Raw genomic sequence first — 23,867 nt, forward strand, 5'->3', positions numbered from 1 at the left:
TCCTTGTATGACTGAAGAAGACTAAGAATATTTTTACAACTATTTTCTGACACTTTACAAAAAAGAATTGAGTCATCCGAAAACAAAAAAATTATTAACAGAAGGCCATCTTCGGTTGATTTGAATACCTTCAACAGGATCATTTTACTCTGCCTTGTTTAGTAAAAAGGATAATTTTTCTGCACAGAAAAGAAAAAGATAGGGAGATAAAGGGTCTTCTTGACGGATAGCTCTATTTGGTTTTAAAAAAATCTAAAGATTGACCTTCAACAATGATAGAGTAAGAAACTGTAGTCACTACCTCCTGTATCTAACCAATCCACCTAGATTCAAATCCCAGTTTCTCTAAAATGAACCAAAGGAAATTCCACTCAACACAATCATAGATTTTGCTCATATCTAATTTAACAGCCATTTCAGTCGATAGGTCCATTTTCTTTGTCTTTAGATAGTGCATACATTCATGAGCGACTAGGACATTGTCTGAAATCAATTTACCCTTAATAAAGGCACTCTGATTAGGGCTGATCAGCAAATTCATTAATTTCTGTAGTCAATGGACTAGTACTTTAGAAATAATCTTGTACACAACTGAAGAAAGGCTGATGGATCTAACCTGTGTCATATCCTTTGCATCAAAAATCTTAGGAATGAGATAGATTTGTGTATGGTTGAAGCTCTTGAATAGTCTACCACTGACAAAGAAATTGTGGACAGCCTTGAAAACATCCTCCCCTACTAAACTTCATAGAATTGAAAGAATTTAGCTGTAAATCCATCATCACCAAAGGCGCGCTCTGGGGGTGACTACTAAATACCGCACGTTTTATCTTATCAAAACTGACCGGTCTAATTAAATTTTTTGTTCATAGTTGCTGAAACTTGGTTTCAAAATCTTCGAATGCATGTGCCGGATTAGCTTGGTCAATCGATGTGAAGATATCCTTGAAGTATATTTCAGCTACTTGTGCAATTTCCTCACGGGTGGTAGCATACATACCACCATTCTTTTCCAGTTTTCAAATTTTATTTTTCCGGATTCTGGATTGGAATGATTGGTAAAGAAATTTATATTTCTGTCCCTTCTTTTAGCCACTTTACTCGATATTTTTTCCTCCAATAGCTTTTCTCCGTAAAATAAGCATCCTCAAGTTTATTTTTCAAGACTTCAATTTGTTCTCCTCATATAATGCCCTCCTCTCTGAGGATTTCAAGCTGAGATGTGAGTCCACCAATGTCCTTTGAATTAAATTTGTTCCGTTGCTGCCATTGAACAATACGGTGCTTCAATTGGGAGGCAAAACAAACATTGTTAAGCGATCCACCCATTCCTTTCAAGCTTCGGTAATAATTACCTTAATTTTTTCTAAATCACACCATCTCTCCTGAAATTTAAACTTCTATTTAGATTTTTCTATGACTGGATTTGTATCAAGGAGGATAGATACACGACCTAAACCATTTTTTGCGAGCCGAGACAGCGAGGCTGACAGAAAATAATCCATCCACTCACCGTTTGCAAGTGCACGGTTAAGCCGCTCCCTGATCTGGTTCTGCCATCGTCGCCTATTAGTCTAGGTGAACCTTTTTCCAATCATACCCAAGTCTTTCAGTCCACCACCATCAATAAAATTCACAAATTCATAAATAGATGAAGCTAATTTTAAACCCCTCCTTCTCATCGAGACTCACCATAGCATTAAAATCACCCATAATTATAACCTTTCCAAGGAAACATTGTACAATAGAGGAAAGTTTTGTGTATTGGATAGATCGAATCCCATCCAAGCTATTTAAATGTACTCCAATCAGCTCCCATAAACAGTTCAAAGCAGGATCAGTGATGCCTGAGCATCATTCATATCTTTTCTATAGAATTTATACAATGATTTGTTGATTTCCTAAAAGATTTAAGTGATCTACACTCTATTGGATGCTACTTTGAGTTGTTGCATTGTGTTGATTACAGGTAGCATTCGGGTGAAAGATGGGACAAAATTCTTGAAGAAGAAGTTTACCAACCCTTTTTGGCAAGGTGGTGATAAACGCTGGTGAAGCTCTCACCCTTCTCTGCTAAGGTCACGCTAAACGCTACATCATCGATGTTTAGCGCCGGGTCCTTGGATTGTGTGCATAACCTTGCGGGATAGGTAGCCCTAAATGCCACATCACTGGCATTTAGCGCCGACAGCGTGAATTGAAGTGGTTCCCACGCACGCAACCAAATCACACGAAGGAAATCAATTTGAATTGAATTCAATTTGTAAATAGAAAAAGATATTATTAGGTTTAAGATTTAATTTTAGTATCAATTAGGATTAGAACTATAAAAAGGGAAAAGATTCGCCCTGCGGGCTCTCTTCTTTCCTAGAAATTTCGCACTTTTACAGTTTACACACTTATACACTTTGAGGATTTTTTTTCTGCATCATGAGCAACTAAACCTCCATTGTTATATTTAGGAGCTCTACTTATTTTGATGGATTAATACTGTTTGTTTTTTTACTCTTGATTAATGCATTAATTTATGTTCAAGAATTGGTTTCGTTCTTCCTCTTACGAATTACGGTATATTGGAAAATAACCTTAATCCAAATTGAATCCCTTTGAATTTCGAAAAAGTTACATCGTTGGAATTAAAACTTGAAACCCTTTTTTCATAATTCTTCAATTATCTGGATTTAATGTGATACGTGACATATTATCGGGTTATTTCTGGGTTCTTAAGAATTGTGTGGATAATAAATCAGCATTTGGACTTAAACTTTTGACATAATTAATTGATCAAGAAATTGACGGTTGATTAGGTTAGAAGAGATTGAATTGTCAAGGAATTGGAATTCAATCACCTAGGGTTTGCTATGAACTAAATCTTTGCATGATCAAGATAAATGGCAATAATTGTTAATCCGAAAATCTAAACATCTCCAATACCTTAACTCTCTTCTCGTATTATTTTCTCACGCATTTACTGTTTGCTTCATTTAATTCACTGTTTTATGCTTTTGCTAGTGAAACTCTAAACTCTGATTGCCTGACTAGAATAATCATTCAATTATTGCTTGCTTAATCCGTAAATCCTGGTGGAATCGACACTCACTCACCGTGTGTTTATTACTTGGTACGACTCGGTATACTTGTCGATAATAAGTGTGAAAACTTCTGCATCAATCAGTTTACCTTTGGCAGCTATGAAAAACTCTTTTCCAACAAGAACCTCAACCGCTGTGCCCTCCTTTTATGTTAAAACCAATCCATCAGCTTTATCCGTCGAACTAACAATCCTCTAATTTGTAAAATGATAAGATTGCAATATACTTTCCACCGGACAAAATTGGTTTTTTATTTCACATATAAACACAATTTCGGGGTAGTGAGATTGACACACACTTCAATGTTATGGACTTTTAGGGGTTTCCCAAACTCCGACAGTTTCATAAAAGGACTCTCATAACGAATTAAAAAAAAGGAATAAAGAAGAAAATAAAGAAAGGAATTAAGAAAGGAATTGACAAAAGTCAAACATTGACCTAGACGGCACAACAATTCTGTTTTGAGAAAAACTCTATCAGAGCAATTTAAAAGAGTACTTATTCCTCATACTCCACTTGTTAGTAATTTATGATTGATTTGAATAATTACGCATAAAAAATTCTAAACAATATATAAAATATTTTATACTTTAGCAAAATTAAACTTAAAAAATAATTATTGTTAGAATTCACAACGTTGGGGTTTACAATTATTTTATTTAAACAAAATTGCTTTCTTTAAAAGATAATTATTGTCCAAACTTCAAAGTAAATTATAGTCCAATTAAATATATTACATTTTTGAATTGACTTCATTCGATTTAGTAGTACATCATAGTCCAATTAAATATATTACATTTTTGAATTGACTTCATTCGATTTAGTAGTACATCGTATAATTGGAATCATATTGATTTGATTTAGTATTATAATGGCTAATTTAAATTTAAAAAATTCGATGTATATAGAATTATATAAAATTATCCTACAATATAATTTCAACATATTTTATAAAATTAGCTTTTACTTAGAATGAGTTAGACACAATTATCCAATAAGAGAAATCTCCACCTCCTTAACCTTCTTTTTTCTTTGACCATTCACATGACAAAAAGTAGAATTGTCTTTCTTTTGACCATTAAATAGTCCCATAACAAAACATATTTTTTAAGTTCTTTGATAACTGCTAAATAGTTCTTATTTAATTTTAATTACAAATTAATCCTTTATGTATTATTTAATTATAAAATTTATTTTTTATTTTATAAATTATTATTTTATCATTCATCTATCATGTTTATTAATAATAAAAAACTAAAACAATAATAAATTAGATCTTCCATTAATCATAATAAATATTTTACAATCTTAATCGATCATAATTTTATCATTAATCAGTTACATACATATTGGATTAGGAAAATCGTATTGGTTAGAAATTCGATGCACAAACCAATCAATTGAAATTCAGGTTTCCTAAACTTCAATTGATTGGAATTGATACACAATCAATTGAATTTTGCACGGATTGAAATCATCAAAACAACTTGAAAAATACATAAATACACGGGAATAAACCATATTTAACAAGAATTTTTTTTATTATAAATTAAAAAAATCATTATTTTTCCAATAAAAATAAGACTTATTCATGTGTATTCTTGTGTACTCCTATATATTCTGGAGACGATGATAATGGTTGCCATTGTCTATTGTGAAGCTTAATAATTTGAATTAGCAATTTTTTTTAGAATTTGAAGTGAAGTTCGCCTTGATCTGCATAAAAAAACTCGTATTTGAAAAATTAAAGTTGAAAATTTGGGTTTTGAAAAATAATAATTTTTTATTTTATTTCAGAAATAAATTCATTACTAAAAGATAAAAAAAATATTTTTTCATTCCACAATCAATTTTATGAATAAAGAATCGAAACAAAGAATTGCAAAATTAGAGATTATATTCACTAATCTCGATTTTGTACCGTGAAAAAATTGATTGGATCTCTATCGCCAACTGTGAGTCTATGATTATCAATTAATGATGAACAAATATTGGATATTAAAGAAATGAATAAACAAGGAAAAAAATTGGATATTAAGTAGATGGATAAACAATGAAAAAATTGATAATTAATCAGATTGATAAACGATTCTAATTGTAATATTGAGTAATTGTTGATAGATTATTCACCAATTTATAATCTTAATATTAAAGAAAAGATAAGATTAAAGTATCTAAATCAAAATAAAAACTTAAAAATTGAAGATAGAATTTTAAAAATAAGATAGATGAATAATAAAATAATAATTTATAATCACGATTTAAGATTATGATCGATTAAGATTGCAAAATATTTATTACGATTAATAGAAAATCTAATTTGTTATTGTTTTAATTTTTTTTAACAAAGATATGAGACTCAAACCCGCAACCTACTATGCCATCTGAGCTATTATTCATTGGCATTGTTTTAATTTTTTATTATTAATAAACATGATAGATGAATGATAAAATAATAATTTATAAATAAAAAATAAATTTTATAATTAAATAATATATAAAAGATTAATTTATAATTAAAATTAAATAAAGACTATTCAACAGTTATTAAAAAACTTAAAAAATATATTTTGTTATAGGACCATTTAATGGTCCAAACGTTTTGGGACCATCGAATCTTTTGCCTTCTTTTAAATAATGGATTTGTTTGAGTGAGTCTTTAAGAAAAGATCTTTCATTTGCAAAAAGTTCCCCTGCCGTGGGCAGAATGAAGGTCAAAGATGTTTCATTATATATGATTGATGCTGCCAAGGAAAATCCTCACTTAGCTCAAAAACTACATGATGTTTTACTTGAAAGTGATGTCATTGCTCCTCCAAATTTATTTTCTGAAATTTATCACGTGTTATGCTCCCCAACTGAAGAAAAAGATGAACACAAACCAGAAGGTGGACAAGAGACTCAGGTTGACGAGAATCTCGGTCCTACTTTGCCTCACCACAGAGTTCATCCGAAAGGAAGTTCAAGCAGCCAGCTGGAGCACTCTAAGCCTGTTGAAGGTTTAGGAATAAACCTTCTTCTTGATCCGAAGTTAGCAGCTGTACAACATACACCATCCCAGGTAACATATGGGAAAAATGTTCCAGTTGCGGCAGCTGCACCAGCAGCTGCTGCTGTTGTTGCTTCCTCTATGGTAGCTGCTGTAGCAAAGTCAAACACTGACTCAAACATTGAGCTTCCAGTAGCTGCAGCGGCCACTGCAACTGCTGCAGCTGTAGTAGCAACCACTGCATCTGTCAGCAAACTGTATGAGCAAGGCAGTCGAAGTGAGGGACACATGGATGGCACTGGTTATGAGCCGAAGGGTAGTGGTGATGGTGAGAATATTGTGGTAGGAGCGAATTCAGAAGGTGATAGAATATCTGATAGATCTATAGTAAGCAATGACAGTACAAAATCTGATTTTACATTTGATGATGTTGCCGAGTATGACATTCCGTTGGAGGAAATCACACTGGGTGAACGTATCGGACTTGGTATTAACTGTACTTTGCTCCATAAGATTTGGTTGCATTCTTTTGTTAGATGGTGTTATTTATAGTTTTATACATAAAAATTCCCATATGATGGCTACAATTACATTTTGGTGGCCTATTTTTTGCATTCAGGATCGTATGGGGAGGTATACCGTGGTGAATGGCGTGGAACAGTGAGTTTTATTCCTATTCAGGCATACATTCCATATCTATCTTACAATTCAAATTGTATTTTCAACAAACAAATTATAAAATGTAATTTCTTTTCTTAACTAAGCAAGGCCCAAGAAATTTTTGGCTTCAGTTTCATTTTTACCCTTAACAAAAGTAATCAATACCTTATACTTGACTAGCTTTTATGTTTGTCATTTTTTGTTGTGTTTTTCTGTTAGGCTTTAGGTTTTTGAATTCTTTTATTTACATCAGGTCTCTGCTTTGGTTTGTAGGAAGTTGCTGTAAAAAGATTTCTTGATGAAGATATATCTGGTGAATCACTTGAAGAATTCATAAGTCAGGTAATATTTCATTAGTGTCTCTTTTTGTAGTTTCTACTCATATGTTTATCTTTGTTGATGAATGATTTCATTTAGTACACATTTACAACTATCAGATGTGATTTTTTTGCTCCATAATGACATATCAGATAGCTGCAATACTTTATTTAGATTGCTATTGTATTTGTCCCAGGATAATTTGAAAGTTGGATTAAATACTTTGTCCTGTTGAATTGCATTTTTTTAGAAGTTCATGATGAAGATTGACCATTTCGAAGCTCTTTGATGTAATCCTTGTTTTATTTCTCCAACATTTTATAGCTTCTATTGTTGTTATATACTTCCATCTTGTGTGCTTCTCTTCTCTCTATGAATAGATTTCCTAATGCAATTTGAGAATATAGTGGTGCATGAATGTATATATAAGAGAACATATATGTATGGAAAGAATATATTAGATGGAGATTAAGAAGTAGGGTTAGCACATTGGAGTTATTTAGTTCATGTTGTTGACTATACTTATTCAAAAAAAGGATTTTGTTTAATTCTTTTACGAATGCCAAAACTAGTTGTGCATTTTCATGAATTTATATGATTTTACTGCATATTTAACATATGTAAGTTGCCATAGGTTCAAATAATGAAAAGACTGAGGCATCCAAATGTTGTTCTCTTCATGGGAGCAGTTACTCGACGTCCGAATCTTTCTATTGTTACTGAATTTCTTCCCAGCTAACTTAAGATTCCTTATTTCCTGAGATTCATATGAGACTCTGTATTCCAAATAGATCTTAGTATATGGTATTTGGTACAGAATAGTGCTATGCAGGCCAAAAAGATTACTTCTAAATGAACATCTAAAATATCTGATGTATGCTGTTAATAGCTCAAATGTCAATTGAGACGTAATAAGCAAAAATAAGATGAAAATTTCAGTTATTATTTGGTTAATTTAGACACAATTTACCTTACTATATATTGTGTTGGACTGTTATACTTTTCCAGGAATTTTTATTATTTTGATTAATATTGTTCTGGAAGGATTATTTTTAGGTGAATTCTACTATACCCTCTCTAAAATAAAGGGTAAATTACCCCTTGTGATATATACAGTGATTATTGATAATTATCTTTCTATAAGAGTTTCAAGATTCACGTTATCTTCTCTTTTCTTTTCAATTGACGCTATGTTTCTCTTGATACTTAATAACAATGTCATTTTCATCATCCCCACTAAATACATTTCTTCTTCTCCAATTTTAAAATTCTAATTCCTTTCAAATCGAATCACCATTTCTAATCAATTAAGTTAGGATTTTGAATTTGTTCTTAGGTTTTTAATCTCCAATTTCAACTAGCACAACTAACAATTTTTCAACTCTCTTCTTTCTAAGATTTTTTTTCATATTAGAAGATATTATGTTCGGAGAGAAGCAAGAGGGTATGGTATGACAGATATGAATTTGCACCATAAATAAAATTCTTGTAGGTAATTAATGGCATGAATAATAAAATAATTAATTAATGTTTGAAGCGAATGTGAATATTAAAATATTTATTCCATTTTGTTTATTTTTATCTGAATAATAATTTAATATTTTTGTGACAATATAATAGTTTAATATGCTTTCACCAATGCATTAGTTTTTTTTTTAAATTAGAGAAGAGGTGTATTTGGTAGAGATGATGAAAATGACACTGTTATTAAATTTTAAGAGAAATATAGAGAAAAAAAAAGATAAAGTGAATCTTAGAATTCTGATAAAAGGATAATTTATCAATAATTATTGTATGTCACAAAGGGTAATTTACCCTTTATTTTAGGAGGGTATAGTAGAGTTCACCTTACTTTTAATGACTCTGAAGTCTGAACTGTATATTTTCTATGCAGAGGAAGTTTGTACAGACTAATTCATCCACCAAACAATCAATTAGATGAGCGAAGGCGGTTGAGGATGGCCCTTGATATTGTAAAATTCAATTGATGTGACATATATCTCTTTAATCTTCTTAGGGCCTGAGGAATGAGCTATTTGCACAACTGCACTCCAGTGATTGTACACCGTTGGATTATGAAGATGCCAACTAATTGTCATGATTGAATTTTCTTGATAGCATGCTGAATGCTACCTGTAGATATGGTTTAATTTGAAAATATCATTTTTTTTTAGTTGTTCAATTATAACTATAATTAAGATAGGTATAAACATATCTTATTTTTACAATAAACAAGTTTACGAGATGTATAATAACGTGTAAAAATATTTATATACTAGCATTAAATCGTATTTTCCTTCCTTTATTTCCTTTTGTTATCAAGAATTACCGAAAATTTCATGTTGATGACATGGCTGGTGAGCTCAATGGAGGAAGATATTAGTAGTAACTATATGTAGTACACCACTGCCAAAGAATTGTGGGATAGAGTCAAAGAGATGTATTCTGATTTTGGGAATAAATCCCAAATTTATGAACTTACTCTAAAAGTTAGAGAAATTCAACAAGGGAGTCACAATGTCACCAAATACTTTCATACGTTGAAGCGGGTGTGACAAGATCTTGACCACTTCAATAACTACAAGTAGAATTCAGCCACTGATGCCAAACACCACCAACAAATAGTGGAAGAAGGGATGACATTTTAATTTCTTGTAGGCTTCAATGTAGAGCTAGATGAAGTTCATGACAGAATTATTGGAAGAACAATCCTACCCTAATTTGAAGAAGTATTTGCTGAAGTTAGAAGAGAGAAAACTCGTAGAGTGTGATGATGGGAAAAGGCAAGACTGAACAGACTTTTTTGGAGTCTAATGCACTCTTAGTGATACCTGCTGCACTTAAAAGTTTATCAAATCAGAAGTACCCCTCCAATCTTTGGTGTGACCACTGTAATAAACCTCGTCACACCCGAAAAACCTGATAAACCCCATTTTTAGGGTTTATATTGTGTTGAATTTAGAGGGTTTTGTCAACTTTTCTCCCATGTATCCAACGAAATAGCATGGTTTTGTAAATTTTCCTTTAATTGTGCTTAAGAGTGAAAACATGCTTTTTAGGACTTAAAATAGTTAAATTTAATTCAGCTTGATTCCTTTAGATGCCTTGATATGTTTATTAAGTGATTTCAGATTTAGGAGACAAAGATTGGATTGAGGGAATGAAGAAAAAGCATGTAGAAATGGAGAACTCATGAAGAAATGAAGGAATCGCAAAAGCTGGCAAGCCGACCTCTTCGCACTTAATCGATCATAACTTGAGCTACAGAGGTCCAAATGATGCAGTTCTAGTTGCGTTGGAAAGCTAACATCCGGGGCTTCAAAATGATATAATATTTGCTATAGTTTCATCGCGCATAGGGGCGTGCACGCGCACTGTACACGTACACACCGATGGTTGCACATGATTCACTTAATGCAACTCGTGGCCAGCGATTTTAGAGGTCTTGTGGGCCCAATCCAACTTATTTCTGATGCTATTTAAACCAATGATTGAATAGGGATGAGACACTTTAGTTACCATTAGTTTAGTTTAGATTAGTTTTTTAGGGAAAGTTAGTTTTAGAGAGAGAAGCTCTCACATCTCTCTAGGATTAGGAGTATGTTAGATCTAGATTAGGAATTCTTAGATCTAGGTTAATTTCATGCTTTGATTTACTTTTTTCTTTATCAATTCTTCTTCCTCTACTTCTCCTCTCTCTAGTTTTGTATTTCAATTCTTGTAATTCTCTACTTTTCATGTTGATGCACTTTTGTTCTTCCATTTTCCTTTAATGCAATTTATGATTCATGTTGCTTTATTGTTCATTTGATTTGTTGTTGTTTAATTCCTTGTAATTGAGTAGAGTAGATTTACTTTCTTTAAAATTTTACTATGCTTTCCTTTTATGCCTTCCAAGTGTTTGATAAAATGCTTGGTTGGATTTTAGAGTAGAATTTTATGCTCTTGACTTGGGAAGGTAACTTAGGAACTCTTGAGTTACTAATGTCCAAGTAATTGATGATTGGGAGTCATTAACTCTAGATCTCACTAATTGAATTGGTGGAGAACTAGGACTTATGGACTTGGATTGATATAGCTCATTTGACTTTCCTTTACTACTAGTTAGAGGATGACTTAGTGGGATTGATCCTTGCCAATTCTCATACTATGGTGGTTAGTGATAGGGATAGAGATCCTTGACCACCAAACCTTGCCAAGACCTTTTTAGTTGTTAGTTTATTTTCATTGCCATTTACATTTCTTGTTTCTTATCCCAAAAATCCCAAAATATCTCATAACCAATAAAAAGACACTTTATCGCAATTCTTAGGGAGAACGACCCGAGTTTTGAATACTTTGGTTTATAAATTTAGGGGTTTGTACTTGTGACAAACAATCTGTTGTATGAAAGGATTATTGTTTGGTTTAGGAACTATACTTCGACGAGATTTCATTATTGAGAAATTCTATACCATCAAAAATCCGTTGATCAAGATGGCGCCGTTGCCGGGGAATTGCAATGGTGTTGTGTTATTGGTTATTGTATATATTTGAATAGTGTGAATATGTTTGCTTTTGTTAGCTCTTGCTAGTTTTAGGATTTGGTTTTCTTTGTTTCTCATTTGATTTTATTTTCATTTTCTCTTGCTATCATGAATTCTCACTTTGGCTATGAGTTTGGTTCTAACTATGTTGTAGTAAATTAGGACTACAATGAGGATGTGTATCAAGGATGGGATAATCAAAGGTGGGAGGAGCCATATGCATATGATCAATCTTCATGGCAACAACCTCCACCAATAGACTATGAACTAGAGCCATTCTATGATGCATATCAATCCAATGGCTATGGTGAATTCCCTTGTAACTTTCAAGAACCACCACCATATGCCTATGAGCCATATCCTCAACATGAACCTCAACCATACTCACAAGCCTCTTTTCACCAAACACCTCCATATGACCATGACCCTTACCCACCATACCAACTACCTTTTGAACCATATGAGCCATACATAGAACCACCACCATTTCAATATCAATACTCCCAAGAACCACCACCTCCACACCCTTACCAAGAAGAACCACCTTCCTATTATGAACCCTTTCTCCAAGACAATGAACCCTCTTATCCACCCTAATCCTCAATGGATGAAATCCTTAGCCTTATACTTCAAGGGCAAGGAGAAATACAAAGGGAGACACTAGAATTTGTGGCTACCTTGACCGAGGTAGTATGCCGGTTAGCCTCCCAATACTTGAGCACTCAAAGCACTCCCATGGTCACATGTGGAGAATCAATTGACGAGCATAGCATGAAGGAGAGATTGGAAACCCCAGTGGGTGATGAGGGATGCCACTTTGTGTTAGAGCAATTAGAGGAGCCTATGATCATTGAAGAAAAGGAAGAAGTGGTTGAAGACTTGGGAGATGCGGAACCTCCTTGGGAACCTAGAGTTGAAGAATACATCTCCAAGAAGATTGAATTTGATGTTGAGGAGGAATATGCACAACCTCCAAAACAAATTTTGAATGAAGACTTGGAGGGAATGAAGCAAAAATTGAGTTCCTTTGGTGATGAAGATCATGCATTCAATCTTCTTGGTGGTGAATCCTTTAAACTTGAAGAACCTTCTCCCAATGACATAGAAGGCAATGTGGAGGTAGATTTCTCTAATCCTCCCATCTATGACTTGAGTGATGGAGAAGAGTTAGATGAAATTGATGAACAAAGGATAGAAATTGAAGAAGTTTGTGAAGAGGTGGAGATTGACAAGGAAGAACATAAGGGAGTAGAGCTTGCAAGGACATTGGAAATACCTCTCCCCAAGCCATCACCATCCATTCTTTCATTCAAGTGGGTAAATTCCTTATACTTAAGCTTTATTATTCCCCTTGAATATGGGTTGCTTGAGACGGATGGTCAACTTAGACATATTTGTGGCTTTAAGAGAAAAAGGGAGATGGCTAGTGGTTGGAAACATTATTCTAGGTTCATTATGGTTGCATGTCTAAAGTTTGATTGCAAGGTTTGGTGTAGAACTAGAATTCATGGGTCTAGAAGGATGTTTGGTCACTTCATTGAGAATTCATCTTGCTTGCCACCCGGACGAATTAATGAGACTCGACTTACAGACGGGTGTGAAAATAAAGTGTGGGATCCCGGATTACAAGATGATGACCACTTTTGGGAGCCCATGGTTTGTGAGGAACTCCATCAAAGTTTGAAAAAATTGAACTTGAAGAATGGTGCTTATTGGAGACTCAAGCATTGGTGGATGTTCCAAGATGAGTTTAAGCACAAGCCACCTTGAGAGGAGCTCCCCGTAAGTCCAACTTAAGGACAATAAATAAAAGTGCTAGGTGGGAGACACCCCGTGGGAGTTCCAAGATGAATTCAAGCACAAACAACCTTGATGAGGAGCTCCCCATAAGTCCAACTTAAGGACAATATATAAAAGTGCTAGGTGGGAGACACCCCACCATGGTAAACTCTTTTCACTCTTTTGTAGCTTTGATTAATAAGTGATTGAGTTACTATTGTAGGTAGTTTTTCTCTTCATATAGGCTTGTTTTAATAATTTGGTTATTAGTTGCTTGACATGCAAGTTTTGCTTGTTTAATAGTTGGAAAAGTTTCAAAAGTCAAAAAGATTTTTTTTAATTTTGCATTTTTGATCAGTTCTGAGCTGTAGGTACTGTTAGGGAGATTTTTCTTAGCTGTTTTAGTGTTTAAAAAAAAAAGGGGCGGGGGCGCGTACGCGTCGATGGACTTCGCAGCTCCTGGTACAATTTCCAGAGAGTTATGCGAACATTAAGCGAACACTGAGCCCCAGGCCCAACACTACCCGTGTGCGTGCGCGTACGCGTCCTTGATTCTAATTGCGCAATGCACGCGTGCGCGCCGATAGCGCCACCAGCCCTCCTGGTACATTTCCCAGAGAGTTGGGGCAACCTTGGGCTAACGCTGTGCCCTGCGCCCACCTCACCCACGCGTGCGCGCACCTGGCGCGTACGCGTCCTTGATTCTAATTGCGCAATGCACGCGTACGCACGCTGTACGCGCGCGCGCCGATAGCGTCACAAGCCCTCCTGGTAGATTTCCCAGAGAGTTGGGCCAACCTTGGGCTGACGCTGTACCCTGCACCCAACTTCACCCACGTGTGCGCGCACCTGGCGTGTACGCGCCCTTCGGCCAATCTGCACATCGACGCGTGGGCGTGCATGACGCGTCCGCATCGGTAAAAAAAAGAGTTTTTTTTTCTTCTCTCATCTTCTATTTTCTTTTGTCCATTGCATTCGCATACTTTTATTCTTTTCATTTTCGTTTTGTTTTTATAGCCTGTTTTTACTTTATTTTTTTCGAGTTTCTTATTTTAATAATGGTGTTGAATTCTCTTACTCAATTGTTGAGAATTTTCTGCATTATTTTGGTGCTTCGTGACTTGTTTGATATTGTTGGATGATGAAACTTTTAAATCAATGCTTCATCTTGTATGACTCTTGTGTCTTTGTGCATTGATATGACCTCATATTATTTTTCATGATCCACTTTTTCTTATTTGATCTTGATGCTCAATATGCTCTTCATACTTTGACTTTACTCTTATATCAAGTGTTAGTTAATATGCCTTAGCTTATATTATTTTCTCACCCACATGTTGTAGCTACCATGTAGTGAGAACCCTACTTTCATTTGGCATTAGGCCTCGCCTATGCTCTATTTGATTTGATATCTTTGTCATAGGCTTAATTTTCTTTCTTTTTCTATCCTTTTAGGTTGGCCACCAAGAAGGGAGAAAGAAAAAAGGAGAAATCTCAAAATGGGGTAATCAAACAAGTCATCCGCACAACCTTTTGAAGGAGCTCATCAGTTGTAGCAACCCGTCCACCTTGCTCTTCTTTGCATGCACCGAGGACGGTGCAATCTTCAAGTGTGGGGAGGTCGTCCGACTGATCTCCATGGGTAACAATTTCCTTTTTCAACACCAATGTTAGATAGTTGTTGCATTGCATGATAGGTTGCATGTTAGTTAGAATTGGTACATATTTTTACCACTTCTTTCTTATTAGGACTACTTGGTTAGGGTAATGATTTCCTTCCAAGAAATTATAATTTTTGGGCAACCCTACCAATTTGAAAAAAAAAAATCTTTTGTTGAACTTGCTTGAAAGAATTTATTTTGGAACATGGTTTTTGAGCTAAGAACACAAGCATGTGAGTTTTGAGCCTAATGATATGGTTACATCTTATAACCACTTATTTTTCTTCTTGTGTGCAATTATTCTCTTTCTATGATTGTAATCTTTGATTTGTTTGATTCTTTATGTCCATTATTCCTTGTATTCATACACTTACATGATTGAGACTGTCATTTCATTTAGCTCACTTACCCAAATAGCCTTATCTTTTATCATCCATTGTTAGCCAACTTTGAGCCTACGCTTAACCCACTTGTTCATAATTTTAGCACATTACAAGCCTTAAAGCGAAAAACAATAAATGTCCTTAATTTGGATCTTTGATTAGCTTAGGCTAGTGAGTGTGTATCATTCAAGTGTGGGAAAATTTGAGACATTGGTTGAGTGAAAAATGCGTGTGTTATATTTTTGTTAAAAATATTGGGAATTTGGTACATACTCGTGTGTTAATTAAATGTAAAACCATATGCATTGATACTTTTGTATATACTTTATTGCAAAAAGAAAAAATGAGAAAATAAAAAGAAAGAAAAAAATATATGTATATATCAAAAGAAAAAAAAATAGAAAGAAAAGAAAAAGAAAAGAAAAGTAATAAAAAGGGGACAAAATGTCCCAAAGTGAAGTCCAATAATAATCAACGCATATGTGTTATGATCAAGAAAAAAAATGCATGAGTATGTGAAAAAAAAAGTGAAGAATGGGTAGTTAGGTTTGTTTAGAATTATATAGTTGCTGTATAGGTTAGGTGGGAAGTTTAAGGTAATCAAAGATTCAAATTTCAAGTCCACTTGACCAAATATGCATCCTTACCTTGACCCTAACCCCATTACAACCTATGAAAAGTCCTTATGATAATTGTATGAATGCATGAAATAAATGTTGATTGTTAGATGAAAAACAAATCTTGGAAAGCATGATTAGGAGAAAATTGAGAGAATTGACCCTACACACTTGAGCGACTAGAGTGCAAACACTTCCGGCGAGGGTTCGATGCTCAATTCTGTGATTCCCAGCTTTCATGAGCGTTCTTCTTGCAAGTCTATTTGAACTTCATCTTGATATTTGAATTGGTAGGATTCATGAATCGTTATATGATCTTGGCCCTAGTTGTGCATGTATGTCTTGGGAATTGATTTATTTTTAACCAATTAGGTAGAATCATTTTGCATTTACTTGCATTCATTTAGATAAGATGCATATAGTTTCTTTGCATTGAATAAATGTCATACCCCTTGTTTCATTCTTGGTATAGCATGAGGACATGCTATGGTTTAAGTGTGGGGAGGTTGATAAACCCCATTTTTAGGGTTTATCTTGTGTTGAATTTAGAGGGTTTTGTCAACTTTTCTCCCATGTATCCAATGAAATAGCATGGTTTTGTAAATTCTCCTTTATTGTGCTTAAGAGTGAAAACATGATTTTTAAGACTTAAAATAGTTAAATTTAATTCACCTTGATACCATTAGATGCCTTGATATGTTTTTTAAGTGATTTTAAATTTAGGAGGCAAAGATTGGATTGAGGGAATGAAGAAAAAGCATGTAGAAATGGAGAACTCATGAAGAAATGAAGGAATCGCAAAAGCTGTCAAACCGACCTCTTTGCACTTAATTGATCATAACTTGAGCTACAGAAATCCAAATGATGCGGTTCTAGTTGCGTTAGAAAGCTAACATCCGGAGTTTCAAAATGATATAATATTTCCATAGTTGCATTGCGCATAGGGGCGCGCACACACACTGTACGCGTACGCACCGATGGTTGCACATGATTCACTTAATGCAACTCGTGGCCAGCGGTTTTAGAAGCCTTGTGGGCCCAATCCAACTCATTTCTGATGCTATTTAACCCAAGGATTGAAGAGGGATGAGACACTTTAGTTACCATTAGTTTAGTTTAGGTTAGTTTTGGAGGAAAAGTTAGTTTTAGAGAGAGAAGCTCTCACTTCTCTCTAGGATTAGGAGTGGGTTAGATCTAGATTAGAAATTCTTAGATCTAGGTTAATTTCATGTTTTGATTTACTTTTTTCTTTATCAATTCTTCTTCCTATACTTCTCCTCTCTCTAGTTTTGTATTTCAATTCTTGTAATTCTCTACTTTCATGTTGATGCACTTTTGTTCTTCCATTTTTCTTTAATGCAATTTATGATTCATGTTGCTTTATTTTTCATTTGATTTATTGTTGTTTAATTCCTCGCAATTGAGTAGAGTATATTTACTTTCCTTGTAATTTTACTATGCTTTCCTTTTATGCCTTCCAAATATTTGATAAAATACTTGGTTGGATTTTACAGTAGAATTTTATGCTCTTGGCTTGGAAAGGTAACTTAGGAACTCTTGAGTTACTAATGTCCAAGTAATTGATGATTGGGAGCCATTAACTCTGGATCTCACTAATTGAATTAGTGGAGAACTAGGACTTATGGACTTGGATTGATATAGCTCATTTGACTTTCCTTTACTACTAGTTAGAGGATGACTTAGTAGGATTGATCCTTGCCAATTCTCATGTTGTGGTTAGTGATAGGGATAGAGATCCTTGACCACCAAACCTTGCCAAGACCTTTTTAGTTGTTAGTTTATTTTCATTGCCATTTACATTTCTTGTTTCTTATCCCAAAAACCCCAAAATATCTCATAACCAAAAACAAGACACTTTATCGCAATTCCTAGAGAGAACGACCTGAGGTTTGAATACTTCGGTTTATAAATTTAGGAGTTTGTACTTGTGAAAAACAATCTTTTGTATGAAAGGATTATTGTTTGGTTTAGGAACTATACTTCGACGAGATTTCATTATTGAGAAATTCTATACCATCAAAAATCCGTTCATCAAAACCTGCTGGAAGATTCATGGAAAACCAGCACATCTCAAAGGCAGCAAATCTGGTCCCAAAATATGTTCTACCCCAACTGCTCATGAGGCTGAAAAATCATCCTTGAGTAAGGTGCAAGTTGAGAGCTCATAAAGCTGTTAAATTTCAGTTTTGTGTCTAGTATTCCTAGTAATTCTCTGGCTCAAACAGGTAATTTTAGTATTCCTATGTCCCTTAACTGCACCTCAAACTTGAATGCACCATGGATTGTCGATTCAGGTGCATCTGACCATATGATCAGCTTCTCCTCTTTATTTAAAACTTATTCTCCCTGTCTTGAAAATGAGAAAATTAGAGTTGCTGATGGTAGATTTTTATCTATTACTGGAAAAAGTACAATTAATTATCCAAAAATATTGACCTAAGAAATGTCCTACATGTACTAAAATTTTTTTGTAATCTTCTCTCTATTAGTAAAATCTGCAAGGATTCCAATTGTGCTGTGACATTTTTTGACACTCATTGTATTTTTCAGGACCGGACCTCGAAGAAGATAATTGGCAGTGTTAAAATGATGGATGGACTCTATCATTTTGAGGATATTTCGGAGGATAAAGTAGCCCAAGGATTTAATGGTATAAGTTCTATGCCTATAAAGTACCAAATAATGCTCTGGCATAATAGACTAGGATACCCTAATTTTTCATATCTCAAACATTTGTTTCCAAGTTTGTTTAAAAATATTGATTCTCCCTTACTTAAATGTGAAAGTTGTATTCGTGCAAGGAGTCATAAAGTTCCTTATTACTCTCAACCTTATCATGCATCTAAACCTTTTACTTGATTCATAGTGATGTATGAGGTCTATCAAAAATAACAACTCAATTTGAAAAAAAATAGTTTGTAATTTTTATCGATGACCACATATGACTATGTTAGATCTATCTCATGCATGAAAAATCTGGGATTTTTAAAAAATTTTCAGTATTTTTCAACAATGGTAGAAATACAATTTGACATAAAAATTTTAATATTAAGAAGTGATAATGGTACTGAATACTTTAATAAAAATCTTGGTGAATTTTTTCAAAAGAAAAGTATTCAACATCAATCTACATGTCTCAATGCACCCCAACAAAATGGCATTACTGAAAAGAAGAATAAACATCTTCTCAAAGTAGCACGTGCCATTATTTTTTAGGATAATATTCCAAAGTATTTATGGGGAGATGCTGTCCTAACAGCAGCCTATCTCATAAATCGAATGCCCACGCATGTGTTAAATTACTGCACATCATTGGATACTTTCAAAAGAATTTTTCAGCATGTAGGTTGCATTTTGACTTACCTTTAAAAGTATTTGGTTGTATTGTATTTTTGCATACACGTTCATATCGAAGTAAACTTGTTACAAGAGCAGAAAAGTACATTTTTATTGGCTATTTCCGAAGTCAAAAGGGTTATAAATGTTTCAATCCACACACAAAGAAATTTTATGTAAGCATGGATGTTACTTTTTTGGAACATGAAACCTTTTTTTAGAAAAATTCTCTTCGGGGGAGAGTCTAAGTAAAGAAATTTTTTTCATGAACCTTTATCCACTCCTATCTTACATATTGAGGATACAACTTTCACTGATCAAACAAATTCTGAAACAATTGTAAAAAAAGATGTGGAAACCAATTCTGAAATTGTGCCAGAATTAGTTGGAACCGAAACAGGAAAAGAAATACCACAATCAGAAAAGGAGCTTTGATGTTATGTTCGGAAATATCTCAAGAAGACTAGAGACCAGCCTATCATCTCTGTACCAACCCAATCTGAAAATTCGGAAGACGGCCCAATTGTAGTACTTCACGAACTTCCAGATAAATCTAAAATTGTCACTTCTAATAATAACTTGCCAATAGCCCTAAGAAAAGAAACCAGAACCTACACAAAAAAATTACCCAAAACCAACACCAACCATCCTATTTTCAATTATGTCTCTTACCAAAATCTCTCTCAAAATCATCGAGCATTTATTTCTAAAATTACAAATCTGTTTGAGCCCAAGATCATGAGAAAGCACTAGATGATCCCACCTGAAAAGTAGCAGTGTTAGAAGAGTGGTATGCACTCAAGAAGAATGAAACTTAGAAGATTGTAGACCTATCATAGGACAAAAAATTAGTTGGCTGCAAGTGGATTTTCACCATCAAGTGCAAGGCTGATGAAAACATAAAGAGATATAAGGCTAGGTTAGTAGTTAAGGAATTTACACAAATCTATGGAGTAGACCATCAAGAGACCTTTGCTCTAGTTGCTAAGCTTAACTCTATGCGGATTCTCTTATCTCTTGCTGCGAATTACAATTTGCCTTTACATCAATTGGATATAAAGAATGTTTTCCTGAATGGAGAGCTAAAGAAAGAGGTGTTCATGAAATTTTCACCTTGATTTGAGGCTGAAATAGAGAGGAATAAAATGTGCAAACTAAAGAAATCTCTCTAAAGATTGAAACAATCCCCAAGAGTTTGGTTTGAACGACTTAGAATGGTGGTAAAAAGACTTGGTTATACTCAAAGCTAAGCTGATCATACACTTTTCTATAAACATTCAACAGCTAATAAAACTGCTATCTTAATTGTATATGTGGATGACATTATTCTGATAGGTAATGATATCTTGGAGCTAAAAGATTTGAAGGAGAAGCTTGCTAAAGCATTTCATTAAAATACTTTCTTAGAATTGAATTTGCAAAGTTTAAGGAAGGCATTTTTATGAACCAATGAAAGTACATCCTAGATCTTTTAAAAGAGTCAGGATTACTTGGTTGTAAAGCTACGAAAATATCTATAGAGCCTAACTTAAAATTGAAACCAACTAAATCAGAAAATGTAATAGACAAAGCAAGATATCAGCGGTTGGTGGGGAGGCTAATCTATTTATCCCATACACACCTGGATATAGCCTTTGCTATAAGCATGGTAAGTCAGTTTATGCATTCACCTGATCGAGAACACATGGATGCTATCTTTAGAATTCTAAGGTACTTAAAGGGATCGCCTGGAAAAGGGTTACTCTACAAAAACTATGGACATCTTCAAATAGAAACCTATGCAGATTGGACTGAGAATGTTATGGACAGAAGGTCAACATCTGAGTATTATACTTTTGTTGGAAGAAACCTGGTTAGTTGGAGGAATAAAAAATATTGTTGTGGCATGAAGTAGTGCAGAAGCTATGTTTAGAGCAGTGGCTACAAGAACTAAAGGTTCCCATTTCTCTACTAATGAAGTTGTATTGTGACAACAAATATGCAATTTATATTACCCATAATCCAGTTCCGCATGACAAAACTAAACATGTCAAAATTGACAAGCATTTTATAAAGGAAAAGATTGAACGAGGATAGATTTGTATCTCATATGTTTCGACTACGGAACAACTAGCAGATGTTCTAACTAAAGGATTACTCAAAAAGACCTTTGATAGCATAATAAGCAAGCTATCAATGAAGAATATTTTCAAGCCAGCTTGAGGAGAAGTATTGATACGTGCTTCAAATATCCGTGATATGAAGAGTTCAAATGTTATTTAGAAGATTTTATTAGTTTACATTTTTAGAATGTTTTTATTTTAATTTTATGTATTTTGATTTTGTTTATTTAATTATTAGATTGGACCTTATATTTATGGGCTTTAGGGTTTTCTTTGTTTTAACCTAATAAGAGGTTATAAATACCTCCTTAGCTATTGTAGTCATAGTATAGAATTTTTAGAGATTTCAAAACCCTTTTTTTGGTTTCGTGATGAAACCATGGTGTGAACAATTGAGGTTGAGGAGTCCCTCTCTTGTTACATCGGAGAATTGAGTAGAAGGTTGAGGAGTCCCTTCGAATCAATTCCCAAACTATGGCGTTGACAAGTTTGGTTGAGGAGTCCCTTTCTTGTTGCGTCAAGAAATTAGGTAGAAGTAGAGTGATTCTCTTTGTATTCAATTTCAATTTATCCTTTTTGTTTTTATTTCAATTACAATTTATCTTTTTATTCGGTTTGAATTCTTATCTTTATGTTTATCTTTTATTTCTTTATCATTTGGTATCAGAGCTCAGTTATTAGATTAATTTTTATTAATCTATATTTGTTCTTCTTTTATAAAAAAAAGAGTCCAGTGTCTGTTGTGTCTTTCTTTAAGTTCTTGTGTTCTTGTTTTCCGTTTGCTTTTCATTATTGTTGATTTTATTGTTTAAAAAAAACAAAAAAAGCATACCGTACAACACATATATATATATATATACATGCAAGAAAGAAAAAAAATATTATCTTCTTTATAATTATTGTCCTTTTCATATACTATTTTACCTACAAGATTCGAGGACGAATCTTTTTTGAAGAGGAGGAGAATGATGCATGCTTCAAATGTCTGTGATATGAAGAGTTCAAGTGTTATTTAGAAGATTTTATTAGTTTACATTTTTAGAATGTTTTAATTTAATTTGATGTATTTTGATTTTGTTTATTTAATTATTAGATTGGGCCTTATATTTATGGGCTTTAGGGTTTTCTTTGTTTTAACCTAATAAGAGGTTATAAATACCTCCTTAGCTATTGTAGTCGTAGTATAAAATTTTTAGAGGTTTCAAAATCCCTTTTTGGTTTCGTGATGAAACCATGGTGTGAACAATTGAGGTTGAGGAGTCCCTCTCTTGTTACATTGAGGAATTGAGTAGAAGGTTGAGGAGTCCCTTCGAATCAATTCCCAAACTATGGCATTGACAAGTTAGGTTGAGGAGTCCCTTTCTTGTTGCGTCAAGAAATTGGGTAGAAGTAGAGTGATTCTCTTTGTATTCAATTTTAATTTATTCTTTTTGTTTTTATTTCAATTACAATTTATCTTTTTATTCGGTTTGAATTCTTATTTTTATGTTTATCTTTTATTTCTTTATCAAGTATTGACTAGATCAAATCAAAATCAGATTCTTAATTTCTTTTAAGAATCTTTTCTGTAAATAGAATTAAGGAAAAAAGACAGATAGGTCCCGACTTTTTAAATTTTTGACAAATACATCCTTGACAAAATTTAAATACAAAAAAGTCCCTGACTTTCACAAATGGAGGACAATTTAGTCCTTCCATCTATTTGCCTCTTATACACCAAACGGAACTGGCTGACGTGGCTGAAATGGTGTCCAGGTGTCCGTTACGGTGCCACACTGGAAGGAGAATAAAGTTCGAAGGACAAATAAGTCCTTGACGTCATTTTGCAAATAAAGTTCGAAGGACAAATAGGTCCTTGAGAATTTAGTTCATTATGCTTCTATATGTATCATATATTACTATCTAATTTAATAATCAAATGTGTCACATGACATTCTTATTAAAATTGAGAGAAATTTTTTTTTTTCAAAATTAATAAACTCCTTTTCTAAATTCTTTCATCTACCTCTCTCCATTTTTCTATTTCTCTCTACTATTTTTATTCTATATATAATTTTATTTTATATTAGTAATTTGACAAATCAAAATATGTCATCCGATATTTTTTTACAATTAAAATATTTTAAATGTAAAAGTATACACATTAAATTATTTTAAATTTTAGATAACGAATGTTAAAATTAATTATTAATAAAAAATTAGACTTTTTTATATAAAAATAATAACTAAAAATCTTATTATTTAATTTTTTATCTATAGATATCTTGGTCTTTTTAGCCAGAGACTTTTGTCAACTTACGACTTTTTTGTAAAAATAGTTTGATTTTATAAATCTTTTGTGCCATGCATAGTTTATACTGTTAGAACAAAGTAAACTATAATT

General features: G+C 33.4%; 1 protein-coding gene and 1 pseudogene across 3 annotated transcripts; both read left to right on the top strand.

Moving 5' to 3' along the window:
* Positions 1-23,867, top strand: part of LOC107644295 — a 65,147-nt pseudogene that overhangs the window by 5,834 nt on the left and 35,446 nt on the right.
* LOC107644301 (serine/threonine-protein kinase EDR1-like) lies at positions 5,782-9,105 on the top strand. 3 transcript variants are annotated; one of them, XR_002347365.1, is made up of 4 exons: positions 5,782-6,568; positions 6,701-6,741; positions 6,995-7,083; positions 7,694-7,794. XR_002347365.1 is itself a non-coding variant. In XM_021102896.1 (4 exons), exons 1-4 carry the CDS (start codon positions 5,800-5,802, stop codon positions 8,999-9,001), a joined length of 927 nt encoding a protein of 308 aa, XP_020958555.1. In that variant the 5' UTR covers positions 5,782-5,799; the 3' UTR covers positions 9,002-9,105. The 3 variants fall into 3 exon arrangements, 2 of the variants coding, with proteins under 2 accessions (XP_020958555.1, XP_020958554.1); XM_021102896.1 differs by lacking the exon at positions 7,694-7,794 and adding an exon at positions 8,954-9,105 and having other exon boundaries at positions 7,015-7,083; XM_021102895.1 differs by having other exon boundaries at positions 7,015-7,083; positions 7,694-8,046.

Source organism: Arachis ipaensis, chromosome B05 (assembly GCF_000816755.2).
Source record: "Arachis ipaensis cultivar K30076 chromosome B05, Araip1.1, whole genome shotgun sequence".
NCBI classification, from domain to species: domain Eukaryota; kingdom Viridiplantae; phylum Streptophyta; class Magnoliopsida; order Fabales; family Fabaceae; genus Arachis; species Arachis ipaensis.